Source organism: Triturus cristatus, chromosome 3_2, assembly GCF_964204655.1.
Source record: "Triturus cristatus chromosome 3_2, aTriCri1.1, whole genome shotgun sequence".
Taxonomy (NCBI): Eukaryota; Metazoa; Chordata; class Amphibia; order Caudata; family Salamandridae; genus Triturus; species Triturus cristatus.
Genome location: NC_140584.1, coordinates 1,103,521,278 through 1,103,534,721, shown reverse-complemented (window position 1 = coordinate 1,103,534,721; position 13,444 = coordinate 1,103,521,278). Strand labels below are relative to the sequence as shown.

The 13,444-nt window shown below is 49.5% G+C and overlaps 1 protein-coding gene across 4 annotated transcripts in view; it reads right to left on the bottom strand.

Moving 5' to 3' along the window:
* Positions 1-13,444, bottom strand: part of KIAA0753 (KIAA0753 ortholog) — a 359,680-nt gene that overhangs the window by 240,867 nt on the left and 105,369 nt on the right. For all 4 annotated transcript variants that reach the window (XM_085649901.1, XM_085649900.1, XM_085649899.1 and 1 more), the window contains exon 9: positions 721-890. In XM_085649901.1, the coding sequence (XP_085506027.1) occupies positions 721-890 (170 nt within the window). The remainder of the gene's footprint in view (positions 1-720; positions 891-13,444) is intronic.

The window sequence follows — 13,444 nt, the reverse complement described above, 5'->3', positions numbered from 1 at the left end:
TTGTTACACGGTATGTCTTATTTAGTCTGTAAGCACTATTTTCTTTAATGAGTTTCTCCTACTGCAGGCACAACATGCTTTCCTGCAACATTCAGCGCGCCATGCGCGCTTTCCCTTTCCAAGCAGCCCGCGACAATGGCGGGCGCGTCTTTGAAACGCAATAGGTCTTGCATTTACAAGTTTGAGCTATTGGCATTGTACATGACAATGCCTTTTATTTATGTTAATTATCAAAACAGATAGAAGCCATTGCCATTTACAATGCCAATATCTAAACTCTTGCAAATGCGAGACCTACCGAATTCAAATGCGTTATTACATTTCTTAGTGATGATGAAGCTAACTTGTTTTACTGCGATAGAGATGGTGCCTGTAGTGATTAATGCCACCTTTTTCCCCTGCTATACTTTCCATTATCCCTATTGATGTTAAAATTGTAAATCACTCTCCACGGTGAAAAAGTGGTGTATCATAAACTGCTAAATAAACACATATTTTGACAAACACATTGCTACAGTGCCCTGGTTGTGCACTTTTTTATACACATTTCATACTTGAACAGCAGATACAAATGTTGTTCTCATTCCTCTTCGCTCATCTAACCCCATTCCAATCCGCAGTGAAGGCAATCTTGCAAAGACTCCCGATTTGAATGGTTCTCAAGCCCTACATTAAAAGCAAAATCGACGCTTACAATTTTTAAAGAGGTTGATTGGTTACCTCTTTGGTGATGCAGGTGGCGAGGTAGGATGTGGAGGGATCCATGGAGTTTTGAGTTCTTTAACAGTTGCCTGAGTTTCTTTAAGCCTAGAAGCCAGAGTCTTTTCCTGAAAGCCAGCATGCCTTGTGTTAGGCTCTCCAGGTCTTGATTTGCGTGGCTGACGGAATCCCTTTAAAAATATGTGAAAGGTATTTCACTGAACAACACACAAAATTAAAAAACAACAATGAACACATTTATGAACATTTTAACTCTAATATACAGCATCTTTAACTATTAAGCACAGGCATTTCTAAGAACATATACAAAAATCATTAGTATTTTTCTAGAGATCCATGCAATCAGTTTCTTGAAATTATTTTGAGACAATCAGTTGCATTGACTATTATTTAATATGTCGAAAGACCTCTCCCACCTGGGCGGTATACTTCCTCATCAGGTCTGTTCTTCATCAGGCTGAGATATTCTGTTTCTAGAAAAGTGGGCTTATACTGGATTCCTTAAAGGAAAATGTAGGGAACTGGGCTTGTGTTGCAGTTACCATCCACATTTTGCCCCTTTTTTCAGCTACTAGATGCTGATTTTCGACTCAGACAGCGCACTATGGCCTATGCTCGCCAGACCTCAGTGCCAGTGCTCCTTCCCCAAAACAAGATCAAGTATAATTGTGCTACAATCTGCTAAGGACTTTAGCATGCCGGTAAGTCCCTAGTAAACGGTACTCCGGGTAGCTAGGGCAGAGGTACGAAAAAGGGTCCCTAAGGGCTGCAGCGTTATGCCACCTTAAGGGGCCCACAAACCAGTTCCACACAGACTGCCAGTGCAGGCTGCATGACATGGCACAAACTATGAGGGGAAAACATGACATGGCACACCCCTGTGTGTCATGCCAAAGTCACAGCATCTAATATATGTAAGTCACCCATACAGCAGGCCTCTGAGCCCTAAGGTGGGATGGAGTATATTTTATGTGAGGATATATCTGCATGAGCAGATATGCCACTGTGAAATCTAGTTCTGTTGCTAGATATAGTGAGTAAGCAGGAAAGCCATCTTGAGGTATGTACAGGGCACTGGTCAAAACGAATTTCCCAGCTAAAGTATGGCTTCACTGAAATATATGGAGTTTGGTATGAAACATCTCATATTAATGAGCAAGTTACTTACCTTCGTAACGATGTATCTGTAAGAGACATATATTAGTTATAGATTCCTTACCTTAGAATTACCCCCCTGCGTCAAACTGGATCCAGAGAAATTTTTCTTAGCAGTACCCCTGCGCATCGGTAGGTGGCGTCTGTCGACTCCGCGTCCAGCGTCGGCGGGATGACGTCGCAGTGCCTACTTGGACACCGCCCCTGCGCTCTGATGGTAGTTATGACATGACTTTCCACACCAGAAGCGCAGAGCCATGCAAGACACTGACCACTGGTGCAGAAAACTAGAGCCCTGAAAGGTAGTCCCTATCTCTAGAAGTCAGTTCACAGAATGGAGAAGATGGGTGGGGCGGTAAAGAATCTATAACTAATATATGTCTCTTACAAATACATCGTTTCCGAAGGTAAGTAACTTGTTCATCTGAAAGAGACTATTTGTTATAGATTTCTTACCTTAGAATAGATACCCCAGAAAATACCAACCCCGGAGGTGGGTCTGCAAACTAAGTTCACACCATAAAGTCCTGAACAGAATGGCTGAAGAAGCCGTCTCTCTGGACTTGGCTGTCCAGATAGCAATGCTTTGTAAATGTGTGCAAGGATGCCCACGTGGCTGTCTGGCAGATGTCAAGTAGCGGAACTCCACGTCCCAAAGCAGTAGTGGCTGACGTCACCCTGGTAGAGTGGGCGTGCAGTCCTACTGGAGGTTACTTTTTAGCCAAAGAATAGCAGATCTTAATGCATAGGACAACCCATCGAGAGATGGTACGTTTGTGCACTGCCCGACCTTTCTTGGCGCCTGCATAACCCACGAAGAGTTGATCGTCCATCCGGAAGTCTTTAGTGTGGTCAAGGTAGAAAGACAGCTCACGTTTTGGGTCCAGACGGTGGAGTCTCTCCTCCTCTTTAGAAGGATGCAGAGGTGGGAAGAAGGTAGGCAATGTGATGGTCTGACCTACGTGGAAAGAGGTAATCACTTTGGGCAGAAAAGAGGGCCTAGTACGGAGGAATACTTTGTCCGGATGAACAGCAAGAAAAGGAGGTTTGGAAGAGAAGGTCTGAAGGTCACTCACCCTGCGAGCAGAGATGATGGCAAGCAAGAAAGCAGTCTTCAAAGTAACGAGACAAAGAGGACAATTATGGAGTGGGTCAAAGGGAACACACATAAGATAAGTGAGGATAAGATTCAAGTCCCACTGGGGCATTACGAAAGGAGAAGGAGGAAAGAGTTGTGTAACGCCCTTCTGAGACCTGTTAACAATAGGCGACTTGAAAAGAGAAGGCTGATCAGGAAGGCAAAGAAAGGCAGAAATGGCCGAAAGACAGCCTTTAAGAGTGCCCAGAGCAGAGCCCTGCTGGGCCAAAGAAACAATGAAGAGGAGAACCTCTGAAAGAGGAGCAGAAAGAGGATCCACAGCCTTTACTGTGCACCATGCCAAAAATGTGTTCCATCTACATGCGTATACCGTTTTAGTGGAGGGACGCCTGGCTGCCAAGATGACATTACAGACTTCGGGAGGAAGGTCGAAAGCTGTCAACTGTTGCCGCTCAATCTCCACACAGGAAGTGGAGGCTGGACAGGTTCGGGTGGAGGAACATCCCCACCTGCTGCAACAGAAGATCCTCCCAAAGAGGCAGTATGATCAGAGGATCGATGGCCATGCTCAAGAGCTCGGGGTACCAGACTCTTCGTGCCTAATCCGAAGCCACAAGAATTACTTGGGCCCGGTCGCGCATGATTGTCTTCAACATTCTGGGCAGAAGTGGTACAGGCGGAAAGGCATACAGGAGGCTGCAATTCCACTCGTGATGAAAGGCGTCGCCAAGCGAGAGCCGCCTTGGATTCTCCAACGCGCAGAACTGTTGACATTGCGCATTCTCTTCAGTCTCGAATAGATCGAACCAAGGCTCTCCCCACTGCTGAAAGAGACCTTGCACCACCTCAGAGTGAAGACGCCATTCGTGATCCATCGTGTACCGGCAGCTGAGTTTGTCTGCCCGGGCGTTCAGGGAACCTACCAGGTGTTGAACCACCAGGGATATGCCCTGATGTTCCAGCCATGTCCAAAGGCAAAGAGCCTCTTGACATAGGGTCCACAACCCCACCCACCGTGTTTGTTGCAGTACCACATGGCGGTGCTGTTGTCCGTGAACACTTACTACTCCCCCCTTTGACAGAGGGAAGTAATGCCTTCCGTGCAAGACAAATCGCCCGAAGCTACAGAAGGTTGATGTGGAGCTTGAACTCCGCCAGAGACCAGAGGCCTCTATCTCCACCTCTCCCATGTGGCCTCCCCATCCCAGGAGTGATGCACCCGTCACTACTGGGTTGGGGAAGGGAGAGGGATCTGCCGTTGACCCAATCCTGGATCGTAAGCCACTACTGCAACCAGCTTGCAGTTTCCTCGGAGATCTGGACGACATCGGAAAGATTCCCCTGATGCTGCGCCAACTTCTGGTCCTACTGCAGAGCCTGCATACGCCATCTGGCATGATCTCACCAAAATCCAGGATAGAGGCTGTAACATCGGTATTATAGCCCGAATATCCCAGACTTGCTGCTCGGGAGGATAGATCCAAAACTCTGCTGTGTCCAGAACCGCTCCGATGAAAAGGAACTTCTCAGAGGCAACGAGGTGCGACTTTGGCACGATGACTGAACCCCAGCGAATGCAGAAGGTCCGCCGGAGTCTGGAGGTGGGAGACGACAGCATGGGGCGAAACCGCTTTTAACAGCCAGTCGTTGAGATAGGGGAAGACTGGAACCCCTCATCTGCGCAGATGAGCTGCGACCACCGCCATCACTTTCGTAAACACCCGAGGGGCCCTGGTAGGGCCAAAGGGGAGCACAGTAAACTGAAAATGCTTGTGGCCTACCGATAAGGATTAGTTACTTACCTGTAATCCTAGTTCTCATCCAGGGGTATACTTATCAAAGTCTAATCTATGAATAATCCCCGCCCATGTGCGGGATCCCGGAGCATATAGAAAATACATATATATATGCATATGTGAAAACATATACATGCAGCCTAAAATGTTTCCAACATGGCAAAAATGCTGAAATTACATAGGTTTGCATTGTAGTACCTCTACCTTCCTAACCCAGAAGAAAAAAAGGAAGCAGTAAACATTTGTCATACAATAATGCTTTATTGCCATAAAGCAAACTTGTAATTGCAGGCATTTGCCTGTAGGCTACAGCAGAGTACTAAGAAACAAAGAAAACTGACACCTTGCCTTTAAGGCATTAGAGTAGGGGTACCGTGCCTTTAAGACCTGCAGGAGACCCCTTGCTCCCATGATGCAACACAGGTGGCAGTTAGGTCAGTTCTTTTTTACGGTGCATATGCACCCGAGTAGATCTGCAATCAATAAACAATAACTTGAAGAGAATGCTCGTCCGGGGAGGTGGGTGGGTCGCTTATGACTTTGATGAGTATACCCTCTGGATGAGAACTAGGATTACAGGTAAGTAACTAATCCTTCTCATCCAGGGGATACTCATCAACAGTCATAATCTATGAATAGAGTAGCAAGCCCATACCCAAAGTCTCGCGGATGAGCAACAGAGCATATAGAACATGAAGTAACATCACATTCAAACACCAGTTACAACAAATTCCTCAAAGAGGCCTGCCCCACCTGGGCATCGGCCTGTGCATCTGAATCTAGGCAGTAATGGCGTGTAAAGGTATGTATCAAGCACCATGTAGCCGCCTTGCAAATCTCAGATGACGGAATGTTGCGAAGGAGAGCTGTAGTAGAAGCTTTCCCTCTGGTAGAGAGTGCTCGTGGTCTGCCCTGCAAAACCTTGTTAGCTAGTTGGTATGACAAGCCTATACAGGAGACGGATCCATCTAGAAATAGATCTTTTGGAAGCAGCCAGCCCGGTATTTGTTGAACCATAATTGACAAAGAGCTGGTCAGACTTCCTAAGTGGAAAGGTTTTATCAAGGTAAAACTTCAAATACCCTCCGGAGGTCTAGAGAATGTAAAGCTCTCTCCGGGGGAGTGGTTGGCTGAGGAAAGAAAGTGGGCAACATGATAATCTGATTGATGTCAAAATCCGAGACCACCTTGGGCAGGAAACTCGGATGAGTCCGCAGCACCCGCTATTGGTGTGGAAAACAGTGTAAGGCTCCTTGCAGCAAAGGGCCTGAATCTCACTCACCCTGCGGGCTGGAGTGATGGCTACTAAGAAAACAGCCTTCCAGGTCAAATGCTGCAAAGATGCCTTATGAATAGGCTCGAAAGGAGCACCCATCTATTTGGTGAGGACTATGTTAAGCTCCCAGGGAGGCGAAGGGGACCTCACTGGTGGAAACACTTTCTTAAGCCCCTCTAGGAAATCTTTGACCACAGGCATTTGAAAGAATGAGGTCTGGGTAGGAGACTTTCTATACGCTGTGATAGCAGCTAAGTGGACCCTGATGGAGGGGTACTTCAGGCCTGACCTTGCCAAGTGCAGTGAGTATGGAAGAATCACTTGCTCTTGACCTTGAGTCGGATCAAGAGCGTTGTCCCTACACCAAAGGCAAAATCTCTTCCACTTGAAAGCTTAAGACTTTCTGGTGGAGGGCCTCTTTGCTTCTCTAAGAATGTCCATACAGTCAGCCGAAAGGTCTAGATGTCCGTACTGGATGACTTCAGGAGCCATGCAGTCAACCGGAGGGAGGGGAGGTTGGGATGAAACACTCTCCCCTCGTTCTTGGTCAGTAAGTCCGGGCAGCAGGGCAGCCTCCGGTGTGGAAGCTCTAACAGTTGGAGGAGATCCGGGTACCACCACTGGCGTGGCCACTCCGGCGCCATCAGGATCATTCTGTGTGGGTCCTATAGAACTTCTGTATGACCGCCGGGATTAGAGGGAGCGGAGGAAAAGCGTACAGCAATGTCTGCGACCAGCAGATCAAAAGTGTATTCCCCCGTGATCCCTGCTGGGGGAATCTGGACGCGAAGACGGGGGATTTCGTGTTTGCCGCGTCTGTGAACAGATTGATGTCCGGCACTCCCCATTGCCGAAAGACCTCCTGAGCGACGTCTTCGTTGAGCACCCAGTCGTGCGCTTCTACGAAGTCTCTGCTGAGGCAGTCTGCCTGCACGTTCCGGGTTCCTGGAAGGTGGACTGCGGCGATTGAGAGACCTCTCACCAGCAGCCACTGCCAAATGGATTGGGCTTCCAGAGACAGGACTTGTGACCTTGGTGCCTCCTTGCTTGTTCAGATAGAACATCGTTGTTGTGTTGTCTGTCTGAATCTGAATGTGGCTGGATTGAAGAGACGGATACAGGGATTTGAGCGCCAGATGGACCGCCCGTAGCTCCAAGAAGTTGATGTGATAACTTCTTTCTGTCTCAGACCACAGACCTTGTACCTGAAGCTGGCCCATATGAGCTCCCCAGCCTTGCATTGAGGCATCTGTGACCACTGTGTGTGTTGGAGGCGTCTGATGAAAAGGGACCCCTTGCAGCAGGTGAGAACGTTTCATCCACCATCTGATGGAGTCCCTGGCAGCTTGGTGGAGAGAGACACGATCTTCCCAGCGACCTGACCTCTGAGACCATTGATCTTCGAGTGCCTGTTGTAGAGGCCGCATGTGAAGGCGTGCATTGGGCACAATGTAGATGCACGAGGCCATCGACCCCAGTAGTGAAGACACTTGCCTGGCTGTGGGAAGTGCAGTGTCGAGAAGAGTGTAGCACTTGAGAAGCATGATGACAACCTCTCCTCCAAAGGACAGACACACGTTTGCCTCTGAGGAGTCCACGGAAGCGCCCAGATAGTGTATTCGTTGAGTGGGGTTGAGGACCGACTTCTTGTAGTTGACTTGCAGCCCCAAGGAATGCAGCAGGTTGAGGCAGTATGAGAGATGGCTCTGGATTAGAACAGGTGTGGAGCTTTTCAGGAGCCAGTCGTCTAGGTATGGATAGACGAAGATCTTCCGCCTGCGGAGGAAGGCAGCCACCACCGCCATGCACTTGGCGGATTTGAGGCCGAACGGAAGCACTCGATACTGGTAGTGGTGACGAGAGAACTGAAACCTGAGAAATTTTCGATGTTTCACTGAGACCGGAATGTGAAAGTAGGCGTCCTGCAGGTCGATGGCACACATCCAGTCTCCCTGGTGAAGGTGCGAAAAGATTTGATGGAGGGCTAGCATTCAGAATTTTTCTTTTCTGATAAACCTGTTCAGCAAGCGCAGGTCGAGGATAGGTCTGTACTCTTTGGACACTCCTCGCTTTTGGACTAGGAAGTAGCGAGAGTATACACCCTGGTTTCTTTGGAGAGGTGGGACCTCCTCCATGGCCCTCTTGGAGAGGAGGATAGATACTTCGTCCTGTAAAAGCCGACTTTGAAGTTGAGGAAGGCGCTTCAATAGCGGGGGTACTTGCGGAGGGGGTATACTTGAACCTTAGCAAGTAACCATGCTGCACAATATTCAGCACCCATTTGTCTCTTGTTATGGTTTCCCGCTCTTCCAGGTGAAAAACAATATTCCCTTCTACCGGAGTGGCGAACGGGTGTGGAGGAAGCAATGCCTCACTGTTTGGAAGGCTGCTTAGTGGTGGACTGTTGATTCTAGTTCCCTCTTCCTCTGCCACGACCCCTCTGATAGAATTGGGACCTCTGCTGGTTCTGGGAGAACCATTGAGGGGTTTGAACCCTCTGCTGGAAGGAACGTTTGTCGCCCTGACGAAACCGCTTCCGGTATTCTTTGCGCTTCTCCAGACCTACAGCCTTGACAGTATCCAGCTCTGCCTTCATCTTGTTCATCTCCTCATCGGCGTGAGCCCCGAAGAAGGAGGAGCCGTTAAATGGAAGATTCAGAATCTTTCTCTGTACATCAGGCTTGAGGCCTGTGAGGCGCAGCCAGGCTGAGCGCCATGAACAGACGCCATGGGAGTAACCATGAGCGGCGAGATCTGAAGCGTCCGCTGCCGCACTTATAACTTGATTGGCTACTAGCCCACCTTCTAGCAGAATTTCGCTGAAGTCCTGCCGGTCTTCTGTGGGGAGCTTTTCGGTGAACCTTGACAGGGAGTCCCAAAGAGACCGGTCATATCGCCCGAGAAAGGCTGAGGCACTTGCAATCTTCATGGAAGAAGCCGACGTATTGCACATTTTCCTGCCATAGGAATCCATCTGCTTACTGTCCTTCTCTGGGGGGACAGAAGATGACGCAGACGCCGAATGAGACCTCATGGCTGCCACCACAATGGAATCCGCTGGTGGATCAGCTCTGAGAAATAAGGGATCCTCGGCTGGGGGCTTATACTTTTTGGCAATCCTGGATGGTACGGAACCCACAGTAGCAGGGGTGAGGAATGTGGCCATAGCTGGTTCCAAGAATCCTGGCACCAAAGAAAGCAGCGGTCTAGGAGATGTGCGATGGAGTAAGGTGTCGAAGATGATCGACGTGGGAACTACAGGGGTATGCAAAGTTATGTTTAGTTTCTTCGCACCCCTATCCAGGACATCTGAGAAGGTTGCGATGTCATCGATGGGAGACAACCGCGATGGAGGAGTTGAGGAGAAGGTCGGAGAATAAACCCGGACCGAGGACCTCGTGGAGGAAGACCATGTGGGCGATCTCGTGCGTCATCTCTTATGGGGACGGTCGTGATGAGAGCTGCGACGACCCCTGGACCTTGATCGGTGCCTGGAAGGTGATCTTGGTCTTTTGGGGGGAGACTTGCTTCTTTGAGGAGAGATCCTAGAAGGCGAGTAAGTGCGAGAGTAGTCCGAGGCCGGACTTCTGCAGTCACCTGTCCCGACACCTTCCAGCCAGCGAGGCAACAGACCGTACTTCTCTCCAGCTTTGGGAGATTTCTCCGGTGAAATTTGCACAATATGCAGTCCTGGAGATGATGACTGGTCCCCAGATGACGTCTCCTCTGTGGCCGCTGCACTTTTTTGCCTCGACGTCGAATGCCTTGACGTCGAATGCCTCGACGTCGATGAAGTCTGCGTCACCATCGGCGTCGATCGAGAGGATCTGCTATGGGAACGGCGTCCCGCTCTCGACAGTGGTCTCGACGTCGATCGCCTACGGCGATGTGGAGACCTCGACGTCGACCTTCGCCGACGGTCTGGTGATCTCGACGTCGATCTCCGCTGGCGCCGATTTGGCGTCAATCTTCTTGACGTCGAGCGATGGGACTTCGGCGAAGCTCTCGACAAGCCCACTTGCGGCGAGATGTTCGCCGTCGTGACGCTCGACGCCGACCCCCTCGAGAGTGGCGGAGAGTCTCTCGACGTCGACGGAAGCCTCGACGGAGACTTTTCAGGTCTCTCAGGACCCACAGCCTTAGAGCCCGAAGCGCTGTGCCTCAACGCCGACTTACTTGCAGAGAATCTCAACGTCGAGATGGTGATTTGTCCCTCGACGCTGAAGTGTCTCTGGGTCTTTTCGACGGCGACTTCGACGGCAAATCTCCTGTTACCTTTTTCTTTCTGGACTCAGGAGAGGTGGTATCTCGCCGTTTTCGGTGTTGTTTGCTTGAAGAAGGTGGTTTGAAGACTCCATGGTCACCTCCATGATGGCTTCTGTCCTTCTCCAGCTGGGCATGAAGTTTTATGCGTTCTCTGTCACGCAGAGTCAGCCTGGAAAATTTCTGGCAGTGGTAACCCTGGTCAGGATTGTGTGAGGATGGAAGACACACAATACACAGAGTGTGGATCTGCCAGTGCCATCTTCTTGTCATAGGAAGGGCATTTCCTGAATAAGACAGGCATTCTGATTGGAAAAAAATGATGGTAAGACCAAAAAAACAGTAGAATAAGCCTTTAGGAGTCAGAAAATGTCGAGTTTTCTGAGAAAAATATCAATTAAATCACTTTCAGTCAAAAACACTGAAGAGCTCAGGATCCTCATAGAAGGAGCCGGAAAAAAGAAAGGACCTAACTTCCACCTGTGGTGCATCATGGGAGCAAGGGGTCTCCTGCAGGTCTTAAAGGCATACCCCTACTCTAATGCCTTAAAGGCAAGGTGTCAGTTTTCTTTGTTTCTTAGTACTCTGCTGCAGCCTACAGGCAAATGCCTGCAATTACAAGTTTGCTTTATGGCAATAAAGTATTATTGTATGACAATTGTTTACTGCTTCCTTTTTCCTCATGGGTATCAGCTCTTGTTCACTGGCGGCAATGAGACAGGAAACGGAATTCAAGAACATATAATTTATTTAAATGAAGAGTCCCGCCCCAATAGGCGCAGTGGCATGCTGGTCATAGTAGTCTTAGTAACTGCCACCACTACTCAATGTTCGTTAGCCAAGTGGTTCCGTACCTGCCTCCAAAAATAAACACCCGGTTGGGTATGCGCTCACTGCCTGGCTTGCATCAATACATCTTGCCTGCGTTGGCCACGTCGTCCCTCAATGCCTCTTAGTATCCTGCAGAGAGGTCCCGCATGTGACGCGGTGGGGCTTCGCCGCAGCTGGACCAGCCGCCCAACATCAAAACACAAGGTTGTCCCCAACTGGCAAAGCCACAACTCGGCGTGGTAATCCATATACCCAGGTAAGCAGCAGCCTAGCGATGTGCACACTTATTGCCATACGCGTTTCGAGCTTGTATCAGCTCTTGTTCACTGGCGGCAAGGAGACAGGAAACGGAATTCAAGAACATGTAATTTATTTAAATGAAGAGTCCCGCCCCAATAGGCGCAGTTGCATGCTGGTCATAGTAGTCTTAGTAACTGCCACCACTACTCAATGTTCGTTAGCCAAGTTGTTCCGTACCTGCCTCCAAAAATAAACACCCGGTTGGGTATGCGCTCACTGCCTGGCTTGCATCAATACATCTTGCCTGCGTTGGCCACGTCATCCCTCAATGCCTCTTAGTATCCTGCAGAGAGCTCCCGCATGTGACGCGGTGGGGTTTCGCCGCGGCTGGACCAGCCGCTCAACATCACAACACAAGGTTGTCCCCAACTGGCAAAGCCACAACTCGGCGTGGTAATCCATATACCCAAGTAAGTAGCAGCATAGCGATGTGCACACATATTGCCATACGCGTTTCGAGCTTGTATCAGCTCTTGTTCACTGGCGGCAAGGAGACAGGAAACGGAATTCAAGAACATGTAATTTATTTAAATGAAGAGTCCCGCCCCAATATGCGCAGTGGCATGCTGGTCATAGTAGTCTTAGTAACTGCCACCACCACTCAATGTTCGTTAGCCAAGTGGTTCCGTACCTGCCTCCAAAAATAAACACCCGGTTGGGTATGCGCTCACTGCCTGGCTTGCATCAATACATCTTGCCTGCGTTGGCCACGTCGTCCCTCAATGCCTCTTAGTATCCTGCAGAGAGGTCCCGCATGTGACGCGGTGGGGCTTCGCCGCGGCTGGACCAGCCGCTCAACATCAAAACACAAGGTTGTCCCCAACTGGCAAAGCCACAACTCGGCGTGGTAATCCATATGCCCAGGTAAGTAGCAGCCTAGCGATGTGAACACTTATTGCCATACGCGTTTTGAGCTTGTATCAGCTCTTGTTCACTGGCGGCAAGGAGACAGGAAACGGAATTCAAGAACATGTAATTTATTTAAATGAAGAGTCCCGCCCCAATAGGCGCAGTGGCATGCTGGTCATAGTAGTCTTAGTAACTGCCACCACTACTCAATGTTCGTTAGCCAAGTGGTTCCGTGCCTGCCTCCAAAAATAAACACCCGGTTGGGTATGCGCTCACTGCCTGGCTTGCATCAATACATCTTGCCTGCGTTGGCCACGTCGTCCCTCAATGCCTCTTAGTATCCTGCAGAGAGGTCCCGCATGTGACGCGGTGGGGCTTCGCCGCGGCTGGACCAGCCGCTCAACATCAAAACACAAGGTTGTCACCAACTGGCAAAGCCACAACTCGGCATGGTAATCCATATACCCAGGTAAGTAGCAGCCTAGCGATGTGCACACTTATTGCCATACGCGTTTCGAGCTTGTATCAGCTCTTGTTCACTGGCGGCAAGGAGACAGGAAACGGAATTCAAGAACATGTAATTTATTTAAATGAAGAGTCCCGCCCCAATAGGCGCAGTGGCATGCTGGTCATAGTAGTCTTAGTAACTGCCACCACTACTCAATGTTCGTTAGCCAAGTAGTTCCGTACCTGCCTCCAAAAATAAACACCCGGTTGGGTATGCGCTCACTGCCTGGCTTGCATCAATACATCTTGCCTGCGTTGGCCACGTCGTCCCTCAATGCCTCTTAGTATCCTGCAGAGAGGTCCCGCATGTGACGCGGTGGGGCTTCGCCGCGGCTGGACCAGCCGCTCAACATCAAAACACAAGGTTGTCCCCAACTGGCAAAGCCACAACTCGGCGTGGTAATCCATATACCCAGGTAAGTATATATATATATATATATATATATATATATATATATATATATTTTCTATACGCTCCGGGATCCCGCACATGGGCGGGGATTATTAAAAGATTATGACTATTGATGAGTATCCCCTGGATGAGAACCATAGGTAACACCGGTGGGCAGGCAAGATGGGGATGTGAAAATAAGCGCCCTGCAAGTCCAACGCTACCATCCAGTCTCCCAGTTCGAGGGAAGAAAAGAC